The 21,861-nt window shown below is 44.2% G+C and overlaps 1 protein-coding gene and 1 long non-coding RNA gene across 2 annotated transcripts in view; one reads left to right on the top strand and one right to left on the bottom strand.

The window, feature by feature from the left end:
• The window catches only part of tinagl1 (tubulointerstitial nephritis antigen-like 1), a 91,513-nt gene extending 80,682 nt beyond the window's left edge, over positions 1-10,831 (top strand). The window contains exons 11-12 of the mRNA XM_059654238.1: positions 3,508-3,553; positions 8,902-10,831. Of these exons, the coding sequence (XP_059510221.1) occupies positions 3,508-3,553; positions 8,902-9,042 (187 nt within the window). The 3' untranslated portion in view covers positions 9,043-10,831. The remainder of the gene's footprint in view (positions 1-3,507; positions 3,554-8,901) is intronic.
• Positions 1-21,861, bottom strand: part of LOC132210927 (uncharacterized) — a 96,693-nt gene that overhangs the window by 7,358 nt on the left and 67,474 nt on the right. Inside the window, exon 5 of the long non-coding RNA XR_009447166.1 lies at positions 4,111-4,210. This is a non-coding gene — a long non-coding RNA (uncharacterized LOC132210927). The remainder of the gene's footprint in view (positions 1-4,110; positions 4,211-21,861) is intronic.

Genomic DNA, 21,861 nt, shown 5'->3' with positions numbered 1-21,861 from the left:
CGTCCTTTGTCTGCAGGTAGGATAACGATGTTTTTATCTTTTTTTTATCTTCAATAACAAAACCTACAGAAAAACCAACGGTACACCCATGGGATCTCCGATATCAGGGTTCTTAGCAGAGGCAGTAATGCAGAGACTCGAACAAACAGCTCTGCCAATCATCCAACCCAAACTTTGGGTCCGCTATGTGGATGACACCTTTGTCATCACTGAACAAAACAAATTAGAGGAAACGTTCAAGACCATCAATAATACCCTTTACTGGCATAACGTTCACAAAAGAGGAGGAAAACAACAACAAACTGCCATTCCTAGATGTCACAGTAGAGCGAACAGCCAATGGGGAACTTCAAACCAGCGTCTACAGGAAAACAACACATACGGACCAAATACTGAACTACAGAAGCAACCATCCCGACACCCACAAACGAAGCTGCATTAGAACATTATTCCAACGAGCCACCACACACTGCAGCAAAAAGGAGCTACGCAGAGCAGAGGAAAATCACCTAAACAGCGTATTAAAAAAGAATGGGTACCCTATGAACACAGTCTGCCGATTTCTCAACAACAAACCCAAACAAACAGACAAAACGGGCTCAGAAGCCATGACCACTCTCCCCTACATCAAAGACATTTACGAAATGACTGCCAGACTACTCAGACCCCTGGCATCAGGGTAGCCCACAAACCCACCAACACACTAAAACAGCAGCTAATGAACTTAAAAGACCCTATACAGACAACAAATAAAACGAACGTCATCTACAAAATACCTTGCAAGAACTGTGACAAACACTACATTGGACAAACTGGCAGAAAGCTAGCCACCAGGATACATGAACATCAACTAGCCACAAAACGACATGACCCACTATCACTCATATCCTTACATACAGATAAGGAAGGACACCACTTTGATTGGGACAACACATCCATCCTAGAACAAGCCAAACAGAGACATGCATGAGAATTCCTGGAAGCATGGCATTCCAACCGGAACTGCATCAACAAACACATTGATTTGGAGTCAATCTACAATCCCCTGAGAAAAAGAACAGGAAATGACATCACCAACCCAAGGAAACCTAACCAGATAAATAGAAAGCGGGACATAACACCAGCGCTTCATCAGAGGCTCACTGATGATGTTACCTAGAATGGTGACGAAACGTCTGAAAACTAACCTTCCAGCCCAGCGAGCAAACTCACATCCATTGCTATCATACCTGCTTCTACCACCTCCCTCTAGCAACACATTTCTGGCATCTACCGCACTCTGTTTTAAAAGAAAGAACTTACCCCGCATATCTCCTGTAAACATTTCCCTTCTCAACTTAAACTATGGTTCCTAGTATTTGACTTTCCACGCTAGGAAAGGCTCTGACAATTCACCCTATCCATGCCTCTCATAATTTTATATACCTCTTATCATGTCGCCCCTAGGCCTCTGATGCTGTAATGAAACTAATCCAATTTTTTACAGCCTCTCTCTTTTTGGCTAATACCCTCCAATCCAGGCAACATCCTGGTTAAACCTCTGTTTACACCCTCTCCAAAGCCTCCACGTGCCCCTACAGTGTGGTGATCAGAACAGCACACAATACTCCCAATGTGGCCTATCTAAAGTCTTCTACAACTGCAACATGACTTACCAACTTTTATACTCAATGCTCCAACTGATGAATGCTTTCTTTACCACCTAATCCACTTGTGTTGCCACTCTTAGGGAGCCATAGACTTGCACTCCAAGATTCCTCTCTATATCGACACTCCTAAGGGTCTGACCATTTGCAATATACTTTCCTCTTGCATTTGACTTCTGAAGATGTACAACCTCACTTTAACCTTATCATTTCTTCACCCAGCTTTCCAACTGATATATATCCTGCTGTGAGATAGTAAGTTCTGCAGATGCTGGAGTCAGAAATAACACAGTGTGGAGCATAGCAGGGTCCTGACCCAAAATGTCAACTTTCCTGCTCCTCTGATGCTTCTTGGTCTGCTGTGCTCCTCCAGCTCCACACGGTGTTATCTACATCCTGCTGTATTCTTTTTGAACCTTCCTTACTATCCACAAACAGCCAATTTTCATGTCATGCTTACTATTTAGACCAACAACAAATCCAAATCATTTATATATTACAAACAATGGCAGTCCCGACACATCTTTCTGGAATACCACTGGTCATAGGCCTCCAGTCAGGAAAAAACACAACTATTCTCTGTATTCTATGACCAAGTCAGTTTTGTATCCAACTTGCTAACTCACCATGGATCCCACATGACTTCATCTTCTGGATCACCTTACCACACAGGACCTCGTCAAAGCCCATGTAGACAACATCCACTGCTCTACCTTCATCAATCATGTACAAAATGATCAGAGGTATAGATAGAGTGACCAGCCAGAGACATTTTCCTAGGGTAGAGGTAGCTATTATGAGGGGACATAGTTTTAAAATAATTGGAGATAGATATAGGGGAGACATCAGAGGTAGGTTCTTAACGCAGAGAGTGGTAGGGAAGAGGAATGCAATGCCGGAGAGGTAGTGGAGCTAGTGGTAGATAGGCATGTGAATGATAGTATAAAGTAGGGGTGGAGGTTAGATAGACCTTAGGTTTAGGATTAACATTCGGCACAACATCATGGGCCGAAGGAGCTGTACTGTTCTATGTTCTAGTCATCATTGTTACTTCTTCAAAAAACTCAAAGAACTTTGTGAGACAAAACCGCCTCGTACAAAGCCCTGCTATCTCTAAAAAGTCCAATGTTAACTCTGATTCTTCTTCACAGATGCTGTCAGACCTGCTGAGCTTTTCCAGCAACTTCTGTTTTTGTCCTTGGTTAAAATCACTTGTGCTTCTGAGCCAAAATGTTTGAATGCAGGCCATACTTGAACACACAATTTAGGCTTCCGCTGCTGAGGGAGCGCTGTACTGCCTGTTGTGCCATTTGTGAAATGATAGTATCGATGTCTGCACTCAGGTCGACAATCCTACAGCACACAGATGGGGCAGTTTCCCAGCATCCATGCCAATGATCACATCAATGTTTATACTTTGTTGACTATGTGGTTGTGAGATATCTCTGTCATGATAGATGCCATATAAAAAGAAGTTGTACTTTCTCTCAAAAAGAGTTGACACATCTGATTCCCACCCGATATCAACTTCACTGGTTCATCTTCTTTCAGTGGCTAAGGAAAGCTGCCTGACTTTGGCAGTATCGTCATTAATGTGAGGACTCAATGGGCTGAGTGGCCTGTTTTCATTCAGTATAGGGATTCTATGAATGTTTGTTGATTAGGTTCCTCTGAGGCCTGTACACCCCCATTGGTGTTAGAACAGCTGACTGTGTAAATTCTGCCCAGGAGGAGGAGAACACTCTCAAATCAATGGGGACCTTTCCTCCATGGATTACACAAGGTGGAAGCAGAGCTCTGTTGTTTGAGTTTGAAATTCTATTCTAATCAGAAAACTGTTTCTTTGTGTTTCTCATTGTAGGTGGGGTGAAGATCAAGGACATGATGGACAGATTCGCCAATACTGGGTATGTGGAAATCACAACCATGCACACAACACAATAATGTTCTTTTTATCCCAATTAGAATGTAAGAGTCTGCTGGGACACGGTGCAGCACGGGGTCAGATATCGAGTAAAGATTCCTCTATACTGCCCCCCCATCAAACATTTCCAGGACTGGACAGCACAGGGTTAGATACAGAGTAAAGATTCCTCTACACATTCCCACCAAGAACAGCCAGGATAGATAAAGCACTGGTTAGATACAGCGTAAAGCTACCTGTACGCTCTCAAATTTGAAGTAAACAACGTAAAGCTATTGTGACACTGTCCACATCAAACACCTTGGACAGAGACAATGTGGGGTCAAATACAATGTAAAGTTTCTTCTACTCTTTTAAAATTGAAAGTAAGTGTGCCTCGATGCTGTCCATATAAAACACTCCAAAGACATCACATGGTTAAGAGTAAAGCTTTCTCTAATCTTTAAAAGGGGAAATAAAGCTTCCTCTACTCTTCTAAACTGAAAGTAAAGCTCTCTCTACTCCATCCCCATCAAAGACCCTGAAAATAGGTTAGAATACCTTTTATTGTCACGTGTAGTCAAGTACAGAAGTGTAGTGAAAAGTTTTCAATGTCACCTCTCGTGGCACCATCTTAGCTGTAAGGTACCTAGGTATAAATCTTAAATAAACAAGAGAAGTAAAAATGAAAATAAGTTGCATTATCTTACAGTGATTCATAGAATAAATAAAACATAATTAAAAGGATAAACACTACAGTCAGAAACAAGTTGCAGATAAACATTACATTGCAGTAGCTCAGTGCAGGGGCATGTTCTGACCAGCCTTGCAAGCCATTGTGCCAGACCCCAGTCCAAAAACCACCCCTGCTCCACACTGCTCCAGGCCTTCAGCCCGCTCTACTCCAGCTCTAATATGCTTCAAGGTAAGATTTCTTATCAAGAAAAAAAATTAAATCCTAGAAAACAAAAAGAGAGAGGAAGAAAAGGGGGGAGAAAACAAAGCGGACGGATTGATAAGCCCCAGGCTGAGAAGCCCCGAACGCTGCCTACTCCGCTGTCGCCATCTTGAAACAAAAAGGAGGGACAGTACAAGCTTAGCTACAGAATGAAGCTCTCTTTACTCTTTGAAACTGAAAGTAAAGCTCTTTCTACTACTCTAAACTGAGTAGCAGATTGGGGAGCAAAAGATCACCATGTAAGAATGAGAATGAGCCAGAACTTTGCTGTGCATTGCAAAAGTGCTTTGGAGAGGTAGGTACAGAAAGAGAGGTGGGAGACCAGCCAAAATGACCATCACAGATGAATAGCCTATGGCACCTCACTGTTTCCATGAAAAATGGGCAAGGATGATGTTGTGCTAGAGGGTGACAGTGACAGCTGAAGTTGCCACCTTTAAGTGTAGCAAGTGGTCAGATGGGGAACTGACAGACACTTATTTTCCCCTAGGTCAATGTTGAAATATCTACCTGCACCATCACCACAGATCAAGACATTGAGTATTTGATACTCTGGAGAGTCACAATACATTATGAAATAAAACAACAGTAAAATAACATATCCCACTCAGCAGAGGTTGTTGTCTTAATCAGAATGTTGAGCATGTTAAAACAAAGTTCAGCTTTTCATTTGGAGACGAGGCTGTGTTTGCTAAAACAGGATTATAGAAATCCCTCTCATTTCAGGTACCCACAGTCCCCGCTAAACAAGGTCAGCATGGGGGTAGATACAGAGTAAAACTTCCTCTACTGTTATAAACTGAAAGTGAGCTCCCTTGGCACTCCAAGGGCAGGGATAGTATGGAGACCTGATATGTTGCTCTTGAGTCAAAAAAAATCAGCTCATCAAAATGAATTGTAGAGAATGTTCTCCAGCAGTCTGAGGTGGGGCAGGTGTGAACCAAGGTCAGGCCTGCCATTCCCTGCCTGATAAAGAACTTAACGATAGTCCCTGGGATTGTTTGGTACAGAGGCTGGCTGTGTAAATGCTGACCCTGGTGATTCAGGACTTCTGTCCCAAGTTTAAGAAACAAAGGAAGGAGAAGAAAAGCAGCCATCACACCCTCCCCTCTGACACTCTGTGAGACACACAGACCTCTCTCACTCTCTCCCTATGCCCCATCCGTCCCTCAAGCCATCTCGCCTGATCTATGCCATGTATGCCCTTCTGACTCAATTAGATTAGATTAGATCCCCTACTGTGTGGGAACAGGCCCTTCGGTCCAACAAGTCCACACCGCACCTTGAAGCACCCCACCCAGACCCCCTATAACCCCCACACCCCTGAACACTACAGGCAATTTTGCATGGCTGATCCACCTAGCCTGCACATCTTTGGACTGTGCGAGGAAACCCACGCAGACATGGGGAGAACGTGCAAACTCCACACAGACAGTCACCCAAGGTTGGATTCGAACCCGAGTCCCTGATGCTCTGAGGCTGCAATGCTAACCACTGAGCCACCGTGCCGCCCCAATTGCCTTTGTATTTCTATGTTTTCTTAATGCCAACCCATACCATACAACCCTTATCATTTCCCTTTTACTTCTGGGCCGATGTGACATGAAATAAAGCTTTGTTTCTATTTATGACTTCATGTTATTTAAAAAAAAATTGTTTTAAATAACTGAACATTGAAATTCCTCCAATAGCTTAATGTCTTTAAAAGAAAATAACCATATGTATTCATAACCCTACTTCAATAACTGTATAACCATTTGGAGCTGTGGGTTAAGCTGCGAACAGATCGGATCCTCACTGTGCATGATAGATTGTGAAAATATGAGTAACGGTAGGCCCTTTGAGTCTGCTCTGCCATTCAATAATGATCATGGCTGATCATTTTACTCAGCACCCTGTTCCCACTTTCTTCCTATGCCCTTCAATCCCTTTAGCCGTAAGAACTGTATCTCACTTCTTGAAAACATTCAGTCACTGATTTGGCCTCAACCACTTTCTGTGACAATTCCACAAGCTTGTCATTCACTGAGTGAAGAGGTTTCTCCCCATCTCAGTACTAAGTGGCCTAACCTGTATCCTTAGATTGTGACCCCTGATTCTTTGAACACCCCCCGCCCCACCCTCCATGACCCCCGGTCATCAGGAACACATTGTATAGTTCTGGTAGAACTTTATATGTTTCTGTGAGATTGCAGTTTAGAAGAATAAAAGGCAATGAATGTAATCCAAACTGATACAGTGTCTGATATGTCAATATACTAATACTGATATGTCAATCCCACCATCCCAGAAATCTGTTTGGTACACCTTTGTTGCACTTCCTTCATAGCCAAAACATTCAGCATCAGATAAGGAGACCAAAACGGCACGTAATACTCCCGGTGTGGCCTAACCAACGACAATAGCAGCAAAGTATCCCTGTTTCTGTACTCGAATTCTCTCGCTATGAAGATGAACGTACCATTTGCTGCCTTTGCCTACAGCACCTGCATGCTAACTTTCAGCAACTGGTGTACAAGGATACCCTGGTCACATTGCATCCCCCCTGTTTCCCAACCTATCAACAGCCAGATGATTATCTGCCTTCCTGTCATTGTAAGAGTGCAATAGCAAGCTCTGATTTTTTTTTAAGTTGCAGTTTAACTCTTCCAGTGAGCTTATCAACTCTCTTGACAGGTTGACAATTAATGTGACAACTCAACATTTTCAATGAGTTTGGCCGTTCCAATGACTTTGTCTACTTTTCAACACACATTCCTTTCTATTTTTCATAGTTCCAAAGGGTACCTGTCCTCTCCCAAAGCTCAATTAACTCGCCTAGTGATTTCTTCAGGCTGTCTTCAAAGGGGTGCCCAATCTCTTCGTATAAGTTCAGCAGCTTCAGGTCTTCTCTTGAAAAGCTCATAGATTTTCTTTTAGGCATCCTGCTGTGAAAGTCGGCTCTGACTGAAGGCAACTGCACATTATCATTGGGAACTGCCTTGATATACAAACAACAACCTGTAATTGATCCACAATGCACCACATCATTCAGGGAGATCAACGCCAAACAGGATAAAGCAGCCTGTTTGTTCAGTAACCTGCACCACTTTATTTGAGATAATGGGAACTGCAGATGCTGGAGATTCCAAGATAATAAAATGTGAGGCTGGACGAACACAGAGGGCAAGCAGCATCTCAGGAGCACAAAAGCTGATGTTTCGGGCCTAGACCCTTCAGCTCTCTGATGAAGGGTCTAGGCCTGAAACGTCAGCTTTTGTGCTCCTGAGATGCTGCTTGGCCTGCTGTGTTCGTCCAGCCTCACATTTTATTATCTTGCACCACTTTATTTATTGACTTCCTGTACCACTGACACATAGTAACAGCTGAGTGTACCATGTACAAGACGTACCACTGCAATTCGCCAAAACTCCTCAGATAGCATCTTCTATATTCACAACCTCTACCATCCAGAAGGACAGGGGCAGCAGATAGATTGAAACACCACCACCTGCAAAATCTATTCCAGGTCACTTGCCTTCCTAACTTGGAAATATATCGCCATTCCTTTATCATGCAATAGCATCCCTACAGCATGGAAACTGGCCATGCCTTCGGCCCAACAAATCCATACCAACCCCCCTCCCCCCCCATAACCCACCCCTGAACACTACGCATAATTTAGCGTGGCCAATCCACCTAACCCGCACATCTTTGGACTGTGGGAGGAAACCGGAGCACCTGGAGGAAACCCACTCAGTCATGGGGAGAATGTGCAAATTCCACACAGCCGCCCAAGGGTGAAATTGCACCCAGGTCCCTGATGCTGTGAGGCAGCAGTTCTAACCACTGAGCCACCATGCCACCTCTGTTACTGGGTCAAAATCCTGGAATTTCCTTCCTAACAGCACTCTGGGTGCTGGGTCTCAATACCACAAGGATTGTGACTGTTCGAGATGCAGCACCTTCTGAAGGACAGCTAGGAATGGGTAAATAAATGCTGGTCCAGCCAGTAAAGCCCACCTCCCGTGAGAGAGGAAATAAAAATCTTTTCAATTCTGGGAACTTTTGTTTTGACTGTCTCTCATATGATGTCCTCCTGTAAACAGGGCCTAATTAGCAATGATGCTACTAGAAATGCTGGCTAATGTCTGTCCTCTGTCAGGCCCAGAGTGTCTTGGGCCATTTGTCCTTTCCATTCCTTTTGAGGTCAAAAACATACATTGAAATGCAGAATAAGCTAAATTGGTTGCCTCTGCGTCTCCTTCATTCTACAGCATGTCAGGCCCTCCTTTACATTTCTGAAACATGACAGTGGATGGACACATTGCGGGGAATGGAGAATGATGCTGAAAAGTTGTACTGGAAGGGCTGAGGAATGTGGACTGATGCCTTCCTCTTTCTTTCTGTTCCAGATTGCTGCTAACTCTTGGGGAAGAGATTGGGGCGAGAATGGTTACTTCAGGATTGCTCGGGGTGAGAATGAGTGTGATATTGAAACCTTCATCCTCGGTAGCTGGGGACGAGTGACCATGGAGGACATGCTCCACAAGTGAATTCTGTGGCAAACTAGCTGTGACACGCAGGACAGTGTACACCGAGTTTGGAGGAGACACCTTCATCAAGTTTCCCTTTTTCTTCAGTCTGCTCTCAGTATTCACAAAGATGCAGTGTCAAATGGACTTTCATCAACAACACAGATTTTGTCAGTTATCACACATCAGGATAAAGCTTGTACCTTACCAAAGAACTTCACTTCTTGTGAGTGGAGCTCATTTTCTTGTGGACACACTCCTAGGGCACATTGCCATGCAATGATAGTGAACAAGAAGACAGGAAAGAATGAGCATCATGCTCAGCTGGTGTGACAGGTCAAGGGGAGAAGACCACTGGTAACCATAGCAACTGACAATCAGTGCACCAAGAGAGGAAGTTGAGTTCATTATTAATATCCTACCATCCATGAGGACTGGAAGTATCAAATATCAAGCCTCCTGCCTCCCTTGGTACCTCATTTGGACTTGACAACAACGGAGATTCTCATTGGTGATCTAGTGTAGGGGTGTGGCACAATGCAATAGTAACAGGCACAAAACCATAAGGGATGCTGGGAAACAGCAAGGGTAGTCAAATGGTCACTTCCTCTGTAGGTAACTTCACTCTCAGGGCAGGGTTTCAGATTCAAGTCTAGAATTTGTATGGTTTTCACAATCTGAACAATTATAATTGGCATCTGTTAAGCATCATTTTACATTATAAAATAGATTGCAATATCAACTGCACCATATGCATGTGCACATGGTTACTGAATTTTTTTTACTGATCCAGAGAAAGTTCTGATTTATACATCAGTAGAAGTGAAAAGTAAAATTATCCATACTTCCATTCACCATTTAGAGTACAATTTGAAAATTAGAGCCAAGTTATTCAGCATCAGCAACAAGAAACACCTTTGTTTTTACCCAAAGGCCACTGGGCATCTGGAATTTTCTCCTCAAAGCTGTACATTCAGGGGCTCTCCAAAGTTTTTGCACTTGATCTTGGATACTTTTGTTGGGTGAGAATATTAAGAGACAGTGGAGCAATAGCAGCTAAATAGAATTGGGGTACCAGTCAGCCATGATCTCATTGAATGGCAGAAAGGACTGCAGGTCCTCCTCACATTAGATGAGCTAATCTGTTGGCATCAGATTCAGGGGGAAGAAGAGATTTGCTTGAAATGGTTTATAGAAATGAAGATGTTCAGTGAACGTGGAAAAGTTGGGGGTTCCTTAGAGCACAGAAGTTTCCGTGGGATTAGTGTGTTAAGAATCATAAGGAATGTTGGTGGTATAACTGAGTACAAACCAATTAGAGTGGCAGCTGGGTGTGTAACTTAAGGATATCGATTTATGTTAATTGGTAGGAGGGATGAACAATGCTTGGTGTGGCAATTTATCATCATCTGGAGTGTGCTGCCTGAAAAGGCAGGGGAATCAGATTCACCAACAAATGGGAATGAATTGAAAAAGATTAGGGAATAAAGCAGGTGAATGGATCTGATTAACTTGCTCAGAGACCAAACATAAGTACAATGGTCCAAATGGCCCCCATCCATGTGTTATGATTATATGGCAAGTCATCACTAATTGTGCTGTAACTTGGTTCAAATTCCAGATTGCAGAGGGGGTGAAGTTTGGCCTCCAACTGTTCCCAGTGTATGTCTACTTTATCATGCTCATTGTCATGTGGTAGCTGGATTATCAAGTTTATATATTTTTACCACATTCCACAAATTTTGATCTTACTTAATAAACAATTATTTCTGTTATAAATATAAAACTAAAATAAATTTGGTAAAAATGACATCTGTATTTGCTTGTTTCTGAGGTGAATGGTTTATGTGGTTAGCAGCACTGTAAGCAATGAATGCTGATTTCAGGAAGCCGTCATAAAAGAAGTTTGGAGATGAGATATGATTGGTGGAGAAGTGTGGGGAAGACACGATGGTGGATTTGGTAAGCGGCTAGGAGAACATAACTCCAATGCTGAGGGACAATATCATTCAATTTGGTGTGGCACTGTGCACTTTCAATTTACTGCTGTGACTGCTTCTACTTCAGCTGTGTTGGCATCACTGATTCTGCCAACATTCCTATGGCAGCTACACTAGGAATAAGTTGAGTTGATCCTCCAGATCATGAAATTTATAAATGAAGATAGGTCCAAGATGGGTCTTGTGTGGCTGGCTACCTCCTGTTCTGTCATTACTAGACGGCCCCAGTAACTTGTTCCTGTCAATTCCTATCAGTTTATTCCATATTTTATATCTCTTTTTCCTTCAAATACCCATTCAATTTCCCTTTGAACTCATTGATTGTCTCCGCTAGTTATGAATGGTGGTGGAAAATGAAATAACTCACTAGAGGAAATAACTCCACAAATATCTCCACCTTCGATAATGGGGGATCCCAGCACATCAGTGCAAACATCAGCCAGACTCCCCAGCATCACAGATGCCAGTCTTCAGCCAATTCAATTCATTCCACATGAACGGTTGGAGGCACTGGATACTGCAAAGGTTACACCGGCAATAATACTGAAGATTAGCGCTCCAAAACATATCACTCCCCTCGTCAAGCTGTTCCAATACAGCTACAGCAATGGCATCCACCCAACGTTATGCTAAACTGTCCACATATATCCTGTGCACAAAAAGCTGGACAAATCTAACCCAACCCCATCAGTCTGCACTCCATCATCAGTAAAGAGATGGTGTCAGTGATTTCTCAGCAATATTAGGCTCACTGACTCTCAGTTTTGGTTCTGTCAGGCACTTTCATCTCCTGACCTCATGTCAGGCTTGGTTCAAACATGGGCAAAAGAGCTGATACCATCAGTGAGGCAACGGTGACTGTCCTGAGTTCAAGATAATATTCAGTCTGGATATTGTCCAGATCTCGGTGCATTTGAACATTGCCTTCTTCAGTGTGGGAGTCATCATGAATGGTGCTGATAATGATGCAATCATCAGTGAATACCTCCACTTCTGATGTTATGATGGAGGTAGGGCAAACGTGAAGCAACTGAAGATGGTCGGATTGAAAACACGGCCCTGAGAGACTCCTATGGAAGATATTCTGGAGCTGAGATGACTGACCTCCAACAACTACAACAACTTCTCTATGTGCCAAGTAAGACCAGTAAAGAGTTTCCTTCATAATTCCCATTGCTTCCAGTTTTTCTAGGGCTCCTTGATGCTTCACCCAATTGAATGTGGCCTTGATGTCAAATGTTATCTCCAGAATTCAGCTTTTTCATCATGGTTGAATCAAGGCTGTAATGAGGTCAAGAGCTCAGTTACCCTGGCAGAACCCAAACAGGGCATCACTGAGTAGGTTATTGTTGAACACATGCTGCTCGATAGCCTATTAATGACACCTTCCATTACTTTACTGACGATCGAGAGGAGACTGATTGGGTGTTAATTGAATGAGTTGGACTTATCCTGCTTTTTGTGTACAGAATATACTTGCGCAATTTTCCACATTGCTGCGTAGATGCCAGTGTTGTAACTGTACTGGAACAGCTCGGCTATGAAGCAGCAAATTATGGGGTACAAATCCTCAGTACAATTGCCGGAATGTTATCAGGGCCCATAGCCTTAGCAGCATCCAATATCTCTAACCGTTTCTTCATATCATGTGGAGTGAATCAGATTGGCTGATGACTGGTTTCTGTAATGCTGGAGACCACTGGAGGAGGCGAGATGAATCATCTACTTGGCATTTCTGGCCGAAGATTGCAGCAAAAGCTTCAGCCTTATCTTGTGCGCTAATGCGCTGGGCTCATCTATCGTTGGGGATGGGGATATTTGTGGACTCTCCTCTTCCAGTGAATTGTTTAATTGTCCACCACCATTCACGACTGGATGTGGCAGGACTGCAGAGCTTAGATCTGACCTGTTGGTTGTGGGATCGTTTAGCTCTGTCTATCATTTGCTGCTTTTGCTGTTTGGTAGGTTCACCAAGTTGACACCTCAATTTCAGGTTTTCCTGGTGCTGTCTCTGGTATGGCCTCCTCCATTGAACCAGAGTTGATCTCCTGGCTGAGGGTAATGGTTGACTGGGGGATATGCCAGGTCATAAGCTTACAGATTGTGCTGGAGTACAATTCTTCTGCTGTGGTGACACAGAGTACCTCTCGGATGTCCAGTCTTGAGTTACTAGATTTGTTCATAGTCTGAGCCATTTAGCATTGTATGACACTACAAGATATAGGGTGTTTTCAATGTGATGGTGGTTCTTCATCTCCACAAGGAATGTATGGTGGTCACTCTTACTGATACTGTTATGGACATTTGCATCTGCAGCTGGAGGATTGGTGAGGATGAGGTCAAGTATGTTTCTTCCCTCTTGCTAGTTACCTCACAATCTGATGTAGACCCAGTCCAATAGCTATGTCCTTTAGAATCCAACTCAATTGATCAGTAGTACTGCTGATGAGATACTCTTGGTGGTGGACACTGAAATCCAGAGTACATGGTGTGCCCTTTCCATTCTCAGTGCTTCCTCCAAGTATTGTTCAACTTGGAGGTGTGTGGATTTAGCAGCTGAGGGAGAGCAATACGTGGTTATCAGCAGATTTCCTTGACCACGTTTAACCTGAAGGCATGAGACTTTGTGCAGTCGAGTCAATGTTGAGGACTCCCAGGGCAGCTCTGTCCTGACTGTATTTTTGCTGCAGCAGCAGGAGCAGAGAGAGCGAGGACCAGGGGTCTGCCAAGAAGGTAAGTTCTTCATTTCGGCAGCAGAGCTGAGTGGGATCGGTCAAATTGCACTCTGGAAAGGTGAGAAAACTGATATATTTGGGCAAGATCTCAGAGGTAGTAATCTCAGGATTGCTACCAGTGCCACGTGCTAGTCAGAGTAGAAATGAAAGAATAGGCAGGATAAATGAGTGACTTTTTTTTGTGAGAGATGGTTCAGGATGGAGGGATTCAGATTTTTGGGACATTGGGACCGGTTCCGGGGGAGGTGGTACTAGTACAAATTGGACAGTCAACACCTGGTCAGGACTGGAACCAATGTCCGAGGGGGTGCTTTTGCTAACGCTGTTGGGGAGGGTTTAAACTAATGTGGTGGGGGATGGGAACCAAATGAGGAGGTTAGTGGACAGTAAGGTGATAATAACTAAAGCCTGTAAGGAACTAGGTAATAAAGTCAGTATGACTAAGGGGAAGAGTAGGGAGAGAGCAGATGATGAACACAAACGGACAGGTGGTCTAAGGTGCATTTGTTTTAATGTGAGAAGTGTAGTAGGTAAGGCAGATGAATTTAGGGCTTGGATTAGTACGTGGAGTATGATGTTATTGCCATTCCTGAAGGGCAAGATTGGCAACTAAATATCCCAGGACATAGATGCTTCAGGCGGGACAGAGAGTGAGGTAGAAGGGGTGGAGGAGTTGCATTACTGGTCAAAGAGGATATCACAGCTGTGCTGAAGGAGGGCACTATGAAGGACTTGACCAGTGAGGCAATATGGGCAGAGTTCAGAAATAGAAAGGGTGCAGTAACAAGGTTGGAGCTCTACCGCAGGTCTCTCAACAGCGAGCGTGAGATAGAGGTTTAAATATTTAGACAGATTATGGAAAGATGTAGGAGCAACAAGGAGGTGGCGATGGGAGGTTTTAATTTTCCCAACATTGACTGGGATTCACTTAGTGTTAGGGGTTTAGACAGAGCACAATTTGTAAGGAGCATCCAGGAGGGTTTTCGAGAGCAGTATGTAAATAGTCCAACTTGGGAAGGGCCACACTGGACCTGGTGCTGGGGACTGACCGCGACTAGGTGGCTGAAGTTTCAGTAGGGGATTACTTTGGGAGTAGTGATCACAATTCTGTAAGTTTTAGAATACTGATGGACAAAGACAAGAGTGGTCTGAAAGGAAGAGTGCTAAATTGAGGGAAGGCCAACTATAGCAAAACTCGGCGGGAGCTGGGGAATGTGGATTAGGAGCAGCTGTGTGAGGGTAAATCCACACTTGATAACTGGGAGGCTTTTAAAGAGAGGTTGATTAAAGCGAAGGACAGACTTGTCCCTATGAAAATGAGGGATAGAAAGGGCAAGATTAGGGAACCATGGATGACAGGTGAAATTGTGTAACTAGCAAAGAGGAAAAAGGAAGCATACAGAAAGTCTAAGATAACAAAGTGTGGAGCTGGATGAACACAGCAGGCCAAGCAGCATCTCAGGAGCACAAAAGCTGACGTTTCGGGCGTAGACCCTTTATCATCATCTCTGATGAAGGGTCTAGGCCCGAAACGTCAGCTTTTGTGCTCCTGAGATGCTGCTTGGCCTGCTGTGTTCATCCAGCTCCACACTTTGTTATCTTGGATTCTCCAGCATCTGCAGTTCCCATTATCTCTCATACAGAAAGTCTAGGTGACTAAAAACAGACAAAGCTTTGGAAGAATATCAGGAAAGTAGGACCAATCTGAAATGAGGAATTAAGAGGGCTAAAAGGAGTTATGAAATATCTTTAGCAAACAGGGTTAAGGAAAATCCCAAAGCCTTTTACTCGTACATAATGAGCAAGAGGGTAACAACGGAAAGGGTTGGCCCACTCAAGGACAAAGGAGGGAAGTTATGTGAGGAGGCAGAGAAAATGAGTAAGATTTTTCATGAGTACTTTGTGTCAATATTCACCAAGGAGAGGGACATGATGCATGTTGAGGTTGGGGATAGAAGTTTGATTACTCTAGGTCAAATCGGCATAAGGAGGAGGGAAGTGTTGGGTATTCGAAAAGGCATTAGAGTGGACAAGTCCCCAGGTTACTGAGGGAAGCAAGAAAGGAAATAGCTGGGGCTTTAACAGATATCTTTGCAGCATCCTTGGGCATGGGTGAGGTCCCGGAGGACTGGAGAATTGCCAACGTTGACCCATTGTTTAAGAAGGGTAGCAAGGATAATCCAAGTAATTATAGACCGGTGAGCCTGACATCAGTGGTGGGGAAGCTGCTGGAGAAGATGCTGAAGGATAGGGTCAATTTACATTTGGAAGAAAGTGGGCTTATTAGTGATAGGCAGTATGGTTTTGTACAGGGCAAGTCATGTCTTACCAACTTGATAGAATTCTTTGAGGAAGTGACAAAGTTGATAGATGAGGGAAAAGGCTGTAGATGCCATATACATGGACTTCAGTAATGTGTTTGATAAGGTTCCCCATGGTAGGTTGATGGAGAAAGTGAAGTCGCAGGGGGTCCAGGGTGTACTAGTTAGATGCATAGAGAACTGGCTGGGCAACAGGAGACAGAGAGTTGCAGTTGAAGGGAGTTTCTCAAAATGGAGAACTGTGACTGGTGATGTTCAAAGGGAATCCATGTTGGGACCACTGTTGTTTGTGATATACATAAATGATCCGGAGGAAGGTATAGATGGTCTGATTAGCAAGTTCACAGATGACACTAAGATTGGTGGAGTAGCAGATAATGAAGGGGACTGTCGGAGAATGCAGCAGAATACAGATAGGTTGGAGAGTTGGGCGTAGAAATGGCAGATGGCATTCAATCCAGGCAAATGCGAGGTGATGCATTTTGGAAGATCCAATTCAAGAGCAAACTACGTGGTAAATGGAAAAGCCCTGGGGAAAATTGATGCACAAAGAGATCTGGGTGTTCTGGTCCCTTGTACCCTGAAGATGGCAACGCAGGTCGATTGAGTGGTCAAGAAGGCAATACAGCATGCTTTCATTCATCGAATGGGGTATTGAGTACAAGAGCTCGCAGGTCATGTTATTCATGTGTAAGACTTTGGTTCAACCATATTTGGAACACTGCATACAGTTCTGTTTGCCACATTACCAAAAGAATGTGGATGCTTTGGAGAGGGTGCAGATGTTGCCTGGTATGGAGGGCGCTAGCTATGAAGAGAGGTTGAGTAGATTAGGTTTATTTACATTAGAAAGATGGAGGTTGAGGGGGTACCTGATTGAGGTCTACAAAATCATGAGAGGTATAGACAGGGTGGATAGTAAGAAGCTTCCTTCCAGAGTGGGGGACTCAATTACTCGCCGTCGTGATTTCAACGTGAGAGGGGAAAAGTTTAAGGGAGATATGCCTGGAAAATGCTTTACGCAGAGGGTGGTGGGTGCCTGGAGAACACACTGCCAGCAGAGGTGGTAGAGGCGGGCACAATAGCATCTAGACAGATATATGAATGGACAGGGAGCAGAGGGATACAGATTCTTGGAAAATAGGTGACAGGTTTAGATAGAGGATCTGGATCGGCGCAGGCTTGGAGTGCCGAAGGCCCTATTCCTGTGCAGCAATTTTCTTTGTTCTTTGTTTTGTTCTTTGTGTACCACTGTGCCTACACCTCTGCTGGGCCTCTGCTACTGGTGGAACAGGACATGTTTAGGAATGGTGATGGTGGAGTCTGGGACATTGTAAGGTATGATTCTGTGAGTATGACGATGTCAGGCTGACAGCTGTCCCAATTTTGGCACTAATCCTAGATGTTTGTAAGGTGGATTTTGCAGGTTCGAAGGGGCTGTTTCTGCATTTGTCTTTTCCGGTGCCTAGATCGATACCAGAAGATCCATCCGGTTTCATTTCTTTGAGACTTTGTAGCGATTGATACACCTGAATCGCTTGCTAGGCCATTTCAGAGGACAATTGAGAGTCAAGTGCGTTGCTGTGCATCTGAAGTCACATGTGGGCCAGACCTGGTAAGAATGGCAGTTTCCTTTCCCTGAAGGGCATTAGTGAACCAGATGGGTTTTTCCAACAATCAACACAGTCATCAGTGGATTCTTAGTTCCAGTTTTTTTTTCAAACCTGGCTCCCAGAACATTCACTGAGTTTCTGGATCAATAGTCTGGTGATAATACCACGAGGCCATCGCCTCCCCGTGATTCCTGGGTGGAGTTCCTGGCACAAAGGAAGATAGTTTGGATGTCAATCATCTCAGCCACAGGAATTCTTCAGTACAGTGTCGTAGGCCCAGCCATTTTCAGTTTCTTCATCCATAACCTTCCTTCTACTGTAAGGTCAGAGGCACGGACGTTGACTCATGATTGCACAACATTCAGAAACTCCTCACATACTGAAGTAGTCCATGTACAAACGAAGACAGAGCTGAACAACATTCAGGCTGAGGCTGATAGTGTGGCAAGTGACATTTGCTCACAGAATTTGCAGGCAATGACCATCTCCAACAAGGGAGAATCTGACTACTGCCCTATGATATCCAACAGTATTACCATCATTGACCTCCCCATCCCCTTAGCTGCATCCTGTATATTTGACAGAAATAGAACTAGACTGGCCACGTAAATACTGTGACTGCAAGAACAAGTCAGAGGCTAGGTAATGAGTAACATACCTGTCGACAAGCCTGACTACTACTACAATCTACAAGGTTTAATTCAGGAATATCATGAAATACTCCCCACTTGCCTGGATGACTACAGCTCCAGCAGTACTCATAAGGTTGACAACATCAAGACAAAACGACAGACGGTGGTAGTAGATAAAAAGTATTCAGCCTGGAGCTCGGTGACCAGTGGTGTTGTGCAGGGGTCTGTTCTGGGGACCTCTGCTTTTTGTAATCTTTATAAATGACTTGGATGAGGAAGTGGAAGGGTGGGTTAGTCAGTTTGCCGACGACACGAAGTTTGGTGGAGTTGTAGAAAGCATGGAGGGCTGTTGTAGGTTGCAACAGGACATTGACATTGGCAGAGCTGGGCAAAGAAGCGACAGATGGAATTCAACCCAGAAATGTGTGAAGTGATTCATTTTGGAAGGTCGAATTTGAATGCAGAACACAGGGTTAATGGCAGGATTCCCAGCAGAGTGGAGGAACAGAGGGATATTGGGGTCCACGTCCATAGATCCCTCAAAGTTGCTACCCATATTGATGGGGTTGTAAAGAAGGCATATGGTGTGTTGGCTTTCATTGGCAGGGGAATTGAGTTTAAGAACTACGAGGCTATGCTGCAGCTCTATAAAACTCTGGTTAGACCATACCAAGAATATTGTGTTCAGTGCTGGTCACCTCATTTTTGGAAAGATGTGGAAGCTTTAGAGAGAGGGCAGAGGAGATTTACCAGGATGCTGCCTCTTGGATATACACATGAAGGATAGTAAAATGTTGGGTATGCAGGATAGTTTGATCTTAGTAGGATAAAAGGTTGGTACAACATCGTGGGCCAAAGGGCCTGTACTGATCTATGTTCAATGCTCTTAAAGCAACATGTTTGATTGGCACCCCATCTACCACAAATATACACTCATAAGATACACTGCAATAACTCACCATGACTCCTTGGAAAGTACCTTCCAATTTCATGACTACTGCCAGCTATATAGACAATTACAACAGATACATGGGAACACCATCACCTGCAAGTTCCCCTCCAAACCACCCACCACCTTGATTTGGAAATATATCGCTGTTATAGTGTCACTTCAGTGTCACTAGGTCAAAATCCTGGAACTCCCTCTCTAATGTCATTACGGATGTCCCTGCTGTCTGTGGCCTGCTGTCAATAAAGAAGGCAGCTCACCACCACCTGTTTAAGGGTGACCAGGGATGGGCAATAAATGCTGGCCCAGCCAGCAACACCCACATCCAGTGAATGAATGAGAAAAAAGGCAGCAGCTCTGACTGTGCTGAATTCCTTCAGATCTGAAAATTATCAACCGGGATAATGTGCCGAATCTTTTGAATGGAGAGCTTGAACTCATAACCTGCTGACCCAAAAGTTAATCATTTGTATCACTGATCTGTAATGAACAACAGGACAATTCATCACAGTGGCAGTCACAGTGTTAAACAAAATCCTTCCATTTTAATCCATTGGATAATGATGCTGTAATATCCCACCAACCTGTTTTAGCAGTCTCACTGAAAAGAAGCACTGAGTGCCTGTCTTCGTTATTTGAGGCTTCAAATGATTATTTCTTGTGATGAATTCCATGCCCATATTTCCAGTCACTGACTCTGAAAGGCACTGATCACACAAAACAACACACAAAGAATCCCACAACAGAAAAATTGTTCAGAGAGCCAGACTCGGTGAGGGGTAAATCATACTGAATATGTTCACAGCCAACCCTTCACTTACAGACAATCCCCCAAAATTTAACTAATGTTATTGACCACTGGCCTTTATTACTGGCCATGCCAGTTTGAATCTAGTTCAGTTACACATCCTGTTGATTCTGAATGAGGGATGATGATCGACACACGTCTAGCAGGTTCTGATGATTCAGTGTCCTTCCTTACACATGGTCACTTGAACAGTGTGCAAGTTTAACCCCTAACTGAGTTCAAGACTGAGCCTGCTGCATTGTTCAATTCTGTTGAAGGTGCAGATGAGCCATCAGTCCTGTTTTTAGGGGGTACTGAGGGTCCTGCTGAGGCCAGCCCACAATAGACCAGCCCCTGACTGCACCTGAACATAACCTTTGCATTCTTTAAGACTGACTATTAGTGGGAGTGCATAGCATATCCACCCCTCCTCGGCAGCCTCATCTCTACCCCTAGTCTTGGTGACACTTTGGGTTATGTCACTGGGTTATCTGCACCTCCGACCCATCAGTACTCAAGGGGTACACTCCATTCTAAGATCAAGCTGCCAGTCCTTATTAGGCCAATTCCTCTGCTTACTGTACAGATTAACCCAAGTGCAGCAGCAAGAATTGAGAGTCTCAGATGAATCAGAGAGCAGGAGACTATTGAAAACTATTGCTCCAGCCACAGTAGCAAATGCTCCCACATGGGGTGACCCTTTTTGATGGGTATTAGATGGAGCTGTACTGTTTAATGTTGCCGCCTCTGTGTTTACAGCTGGTCCCAACCCCTCAGTGACACTTAAAAAGTCAAAACCAAGCATTTTTTCAGTGTCTGGGATGCAGACACCAGTGAACCGGAGGTATGTGATGAGTTGGGATGTTAGGACTGGCCTCAGCATGCAGTGTGAACATTGACTAAGTCTGTAAGCCCAATTAATGCCCTGTGAAAGCAGACGGGAGACATTGGATTTAGTGCAGGAGACATCACCAACCAGAGCAGTCTGAGACGTAAAATCAACCATTCTATCCCAGGGACTGTTGCGATGAGAAATGGTGAGCCAGCATATACAACAGCTCACCAAGAGACTGCATGACACAATCAGTTACATGAAAGAGGTTTGTTCACACATACATTGATGTTGAAGTGTGAAGAAAAGAATGGTGCTTCTGAAGGAATTTAACGCACCTTTCTATTCTCCATTTCTGCTCTCACTCTGTCACATTAATTTCACCTCTCCATTCCTCACCTAATAGCTGCAGTATGGTCCCTCTGTGTGTCTCAGTGCACCTCATAGCTGCTGTATGGTCTCTCTGTGTGTCTCAGAGCTAGTTCCTGTAAATAATAAAACAAAGACCTTGAGAGCCTACAACCCAATGGTCTCACCATGGACTTTACTAGTTCCAAAATCTCCCCACCCCTGCCCTCATCCCATAACCAGCCCTTCCTCTCATCCCAGATAATAAAGTGTGAAGCTGGATGAACACAGCAGGCCAAGCAGCATCTCAGGAGCACAAAAGCTGACCTTTCGGGCCTAGACCCTTCATCAGAGAGGGGGATGGGGAGAGGGTTCTGGAGTAAATAGGGAGAGAGGGGGAAGCGGACCGAAAATGGACAGAAAAGAAGATAGGTGGAGAGGAGAGTATAGGTGGGGCGGTAGGGAGGGGATAGGTCAGTACAGGGAAGACGGACAGGTCAAGGAGGTGGGATGAGGTTAGTAGGTAGGAAATGGAGGTGCGGCATGGGGTGGGAGGAAGGGATGGGTGAGAGGAAGAACAGGTTAGGGAGGCAGAGACAGGCTGGGCTGGTTTTGGGATGCAG

Source organism: Stegostoma tigrinum, chromosome 24, assembly GCF_030684315.1.
Source record: "Stegostoma tigrinum isolate sSteTig4 chromosome 24, sSteTig4.hap1, whole genome shotgun sequence".
Lineage (NCBI taxonomy): Eukaryota > Metazoa > Chordata > Chondrichthyes > Orectolobiformes > Stegostomatidae > Stegostoma > Stegostoma tigrinum.
This window is presented reverse-complemented; position numbering and strand designations above follow the sequence as displayed.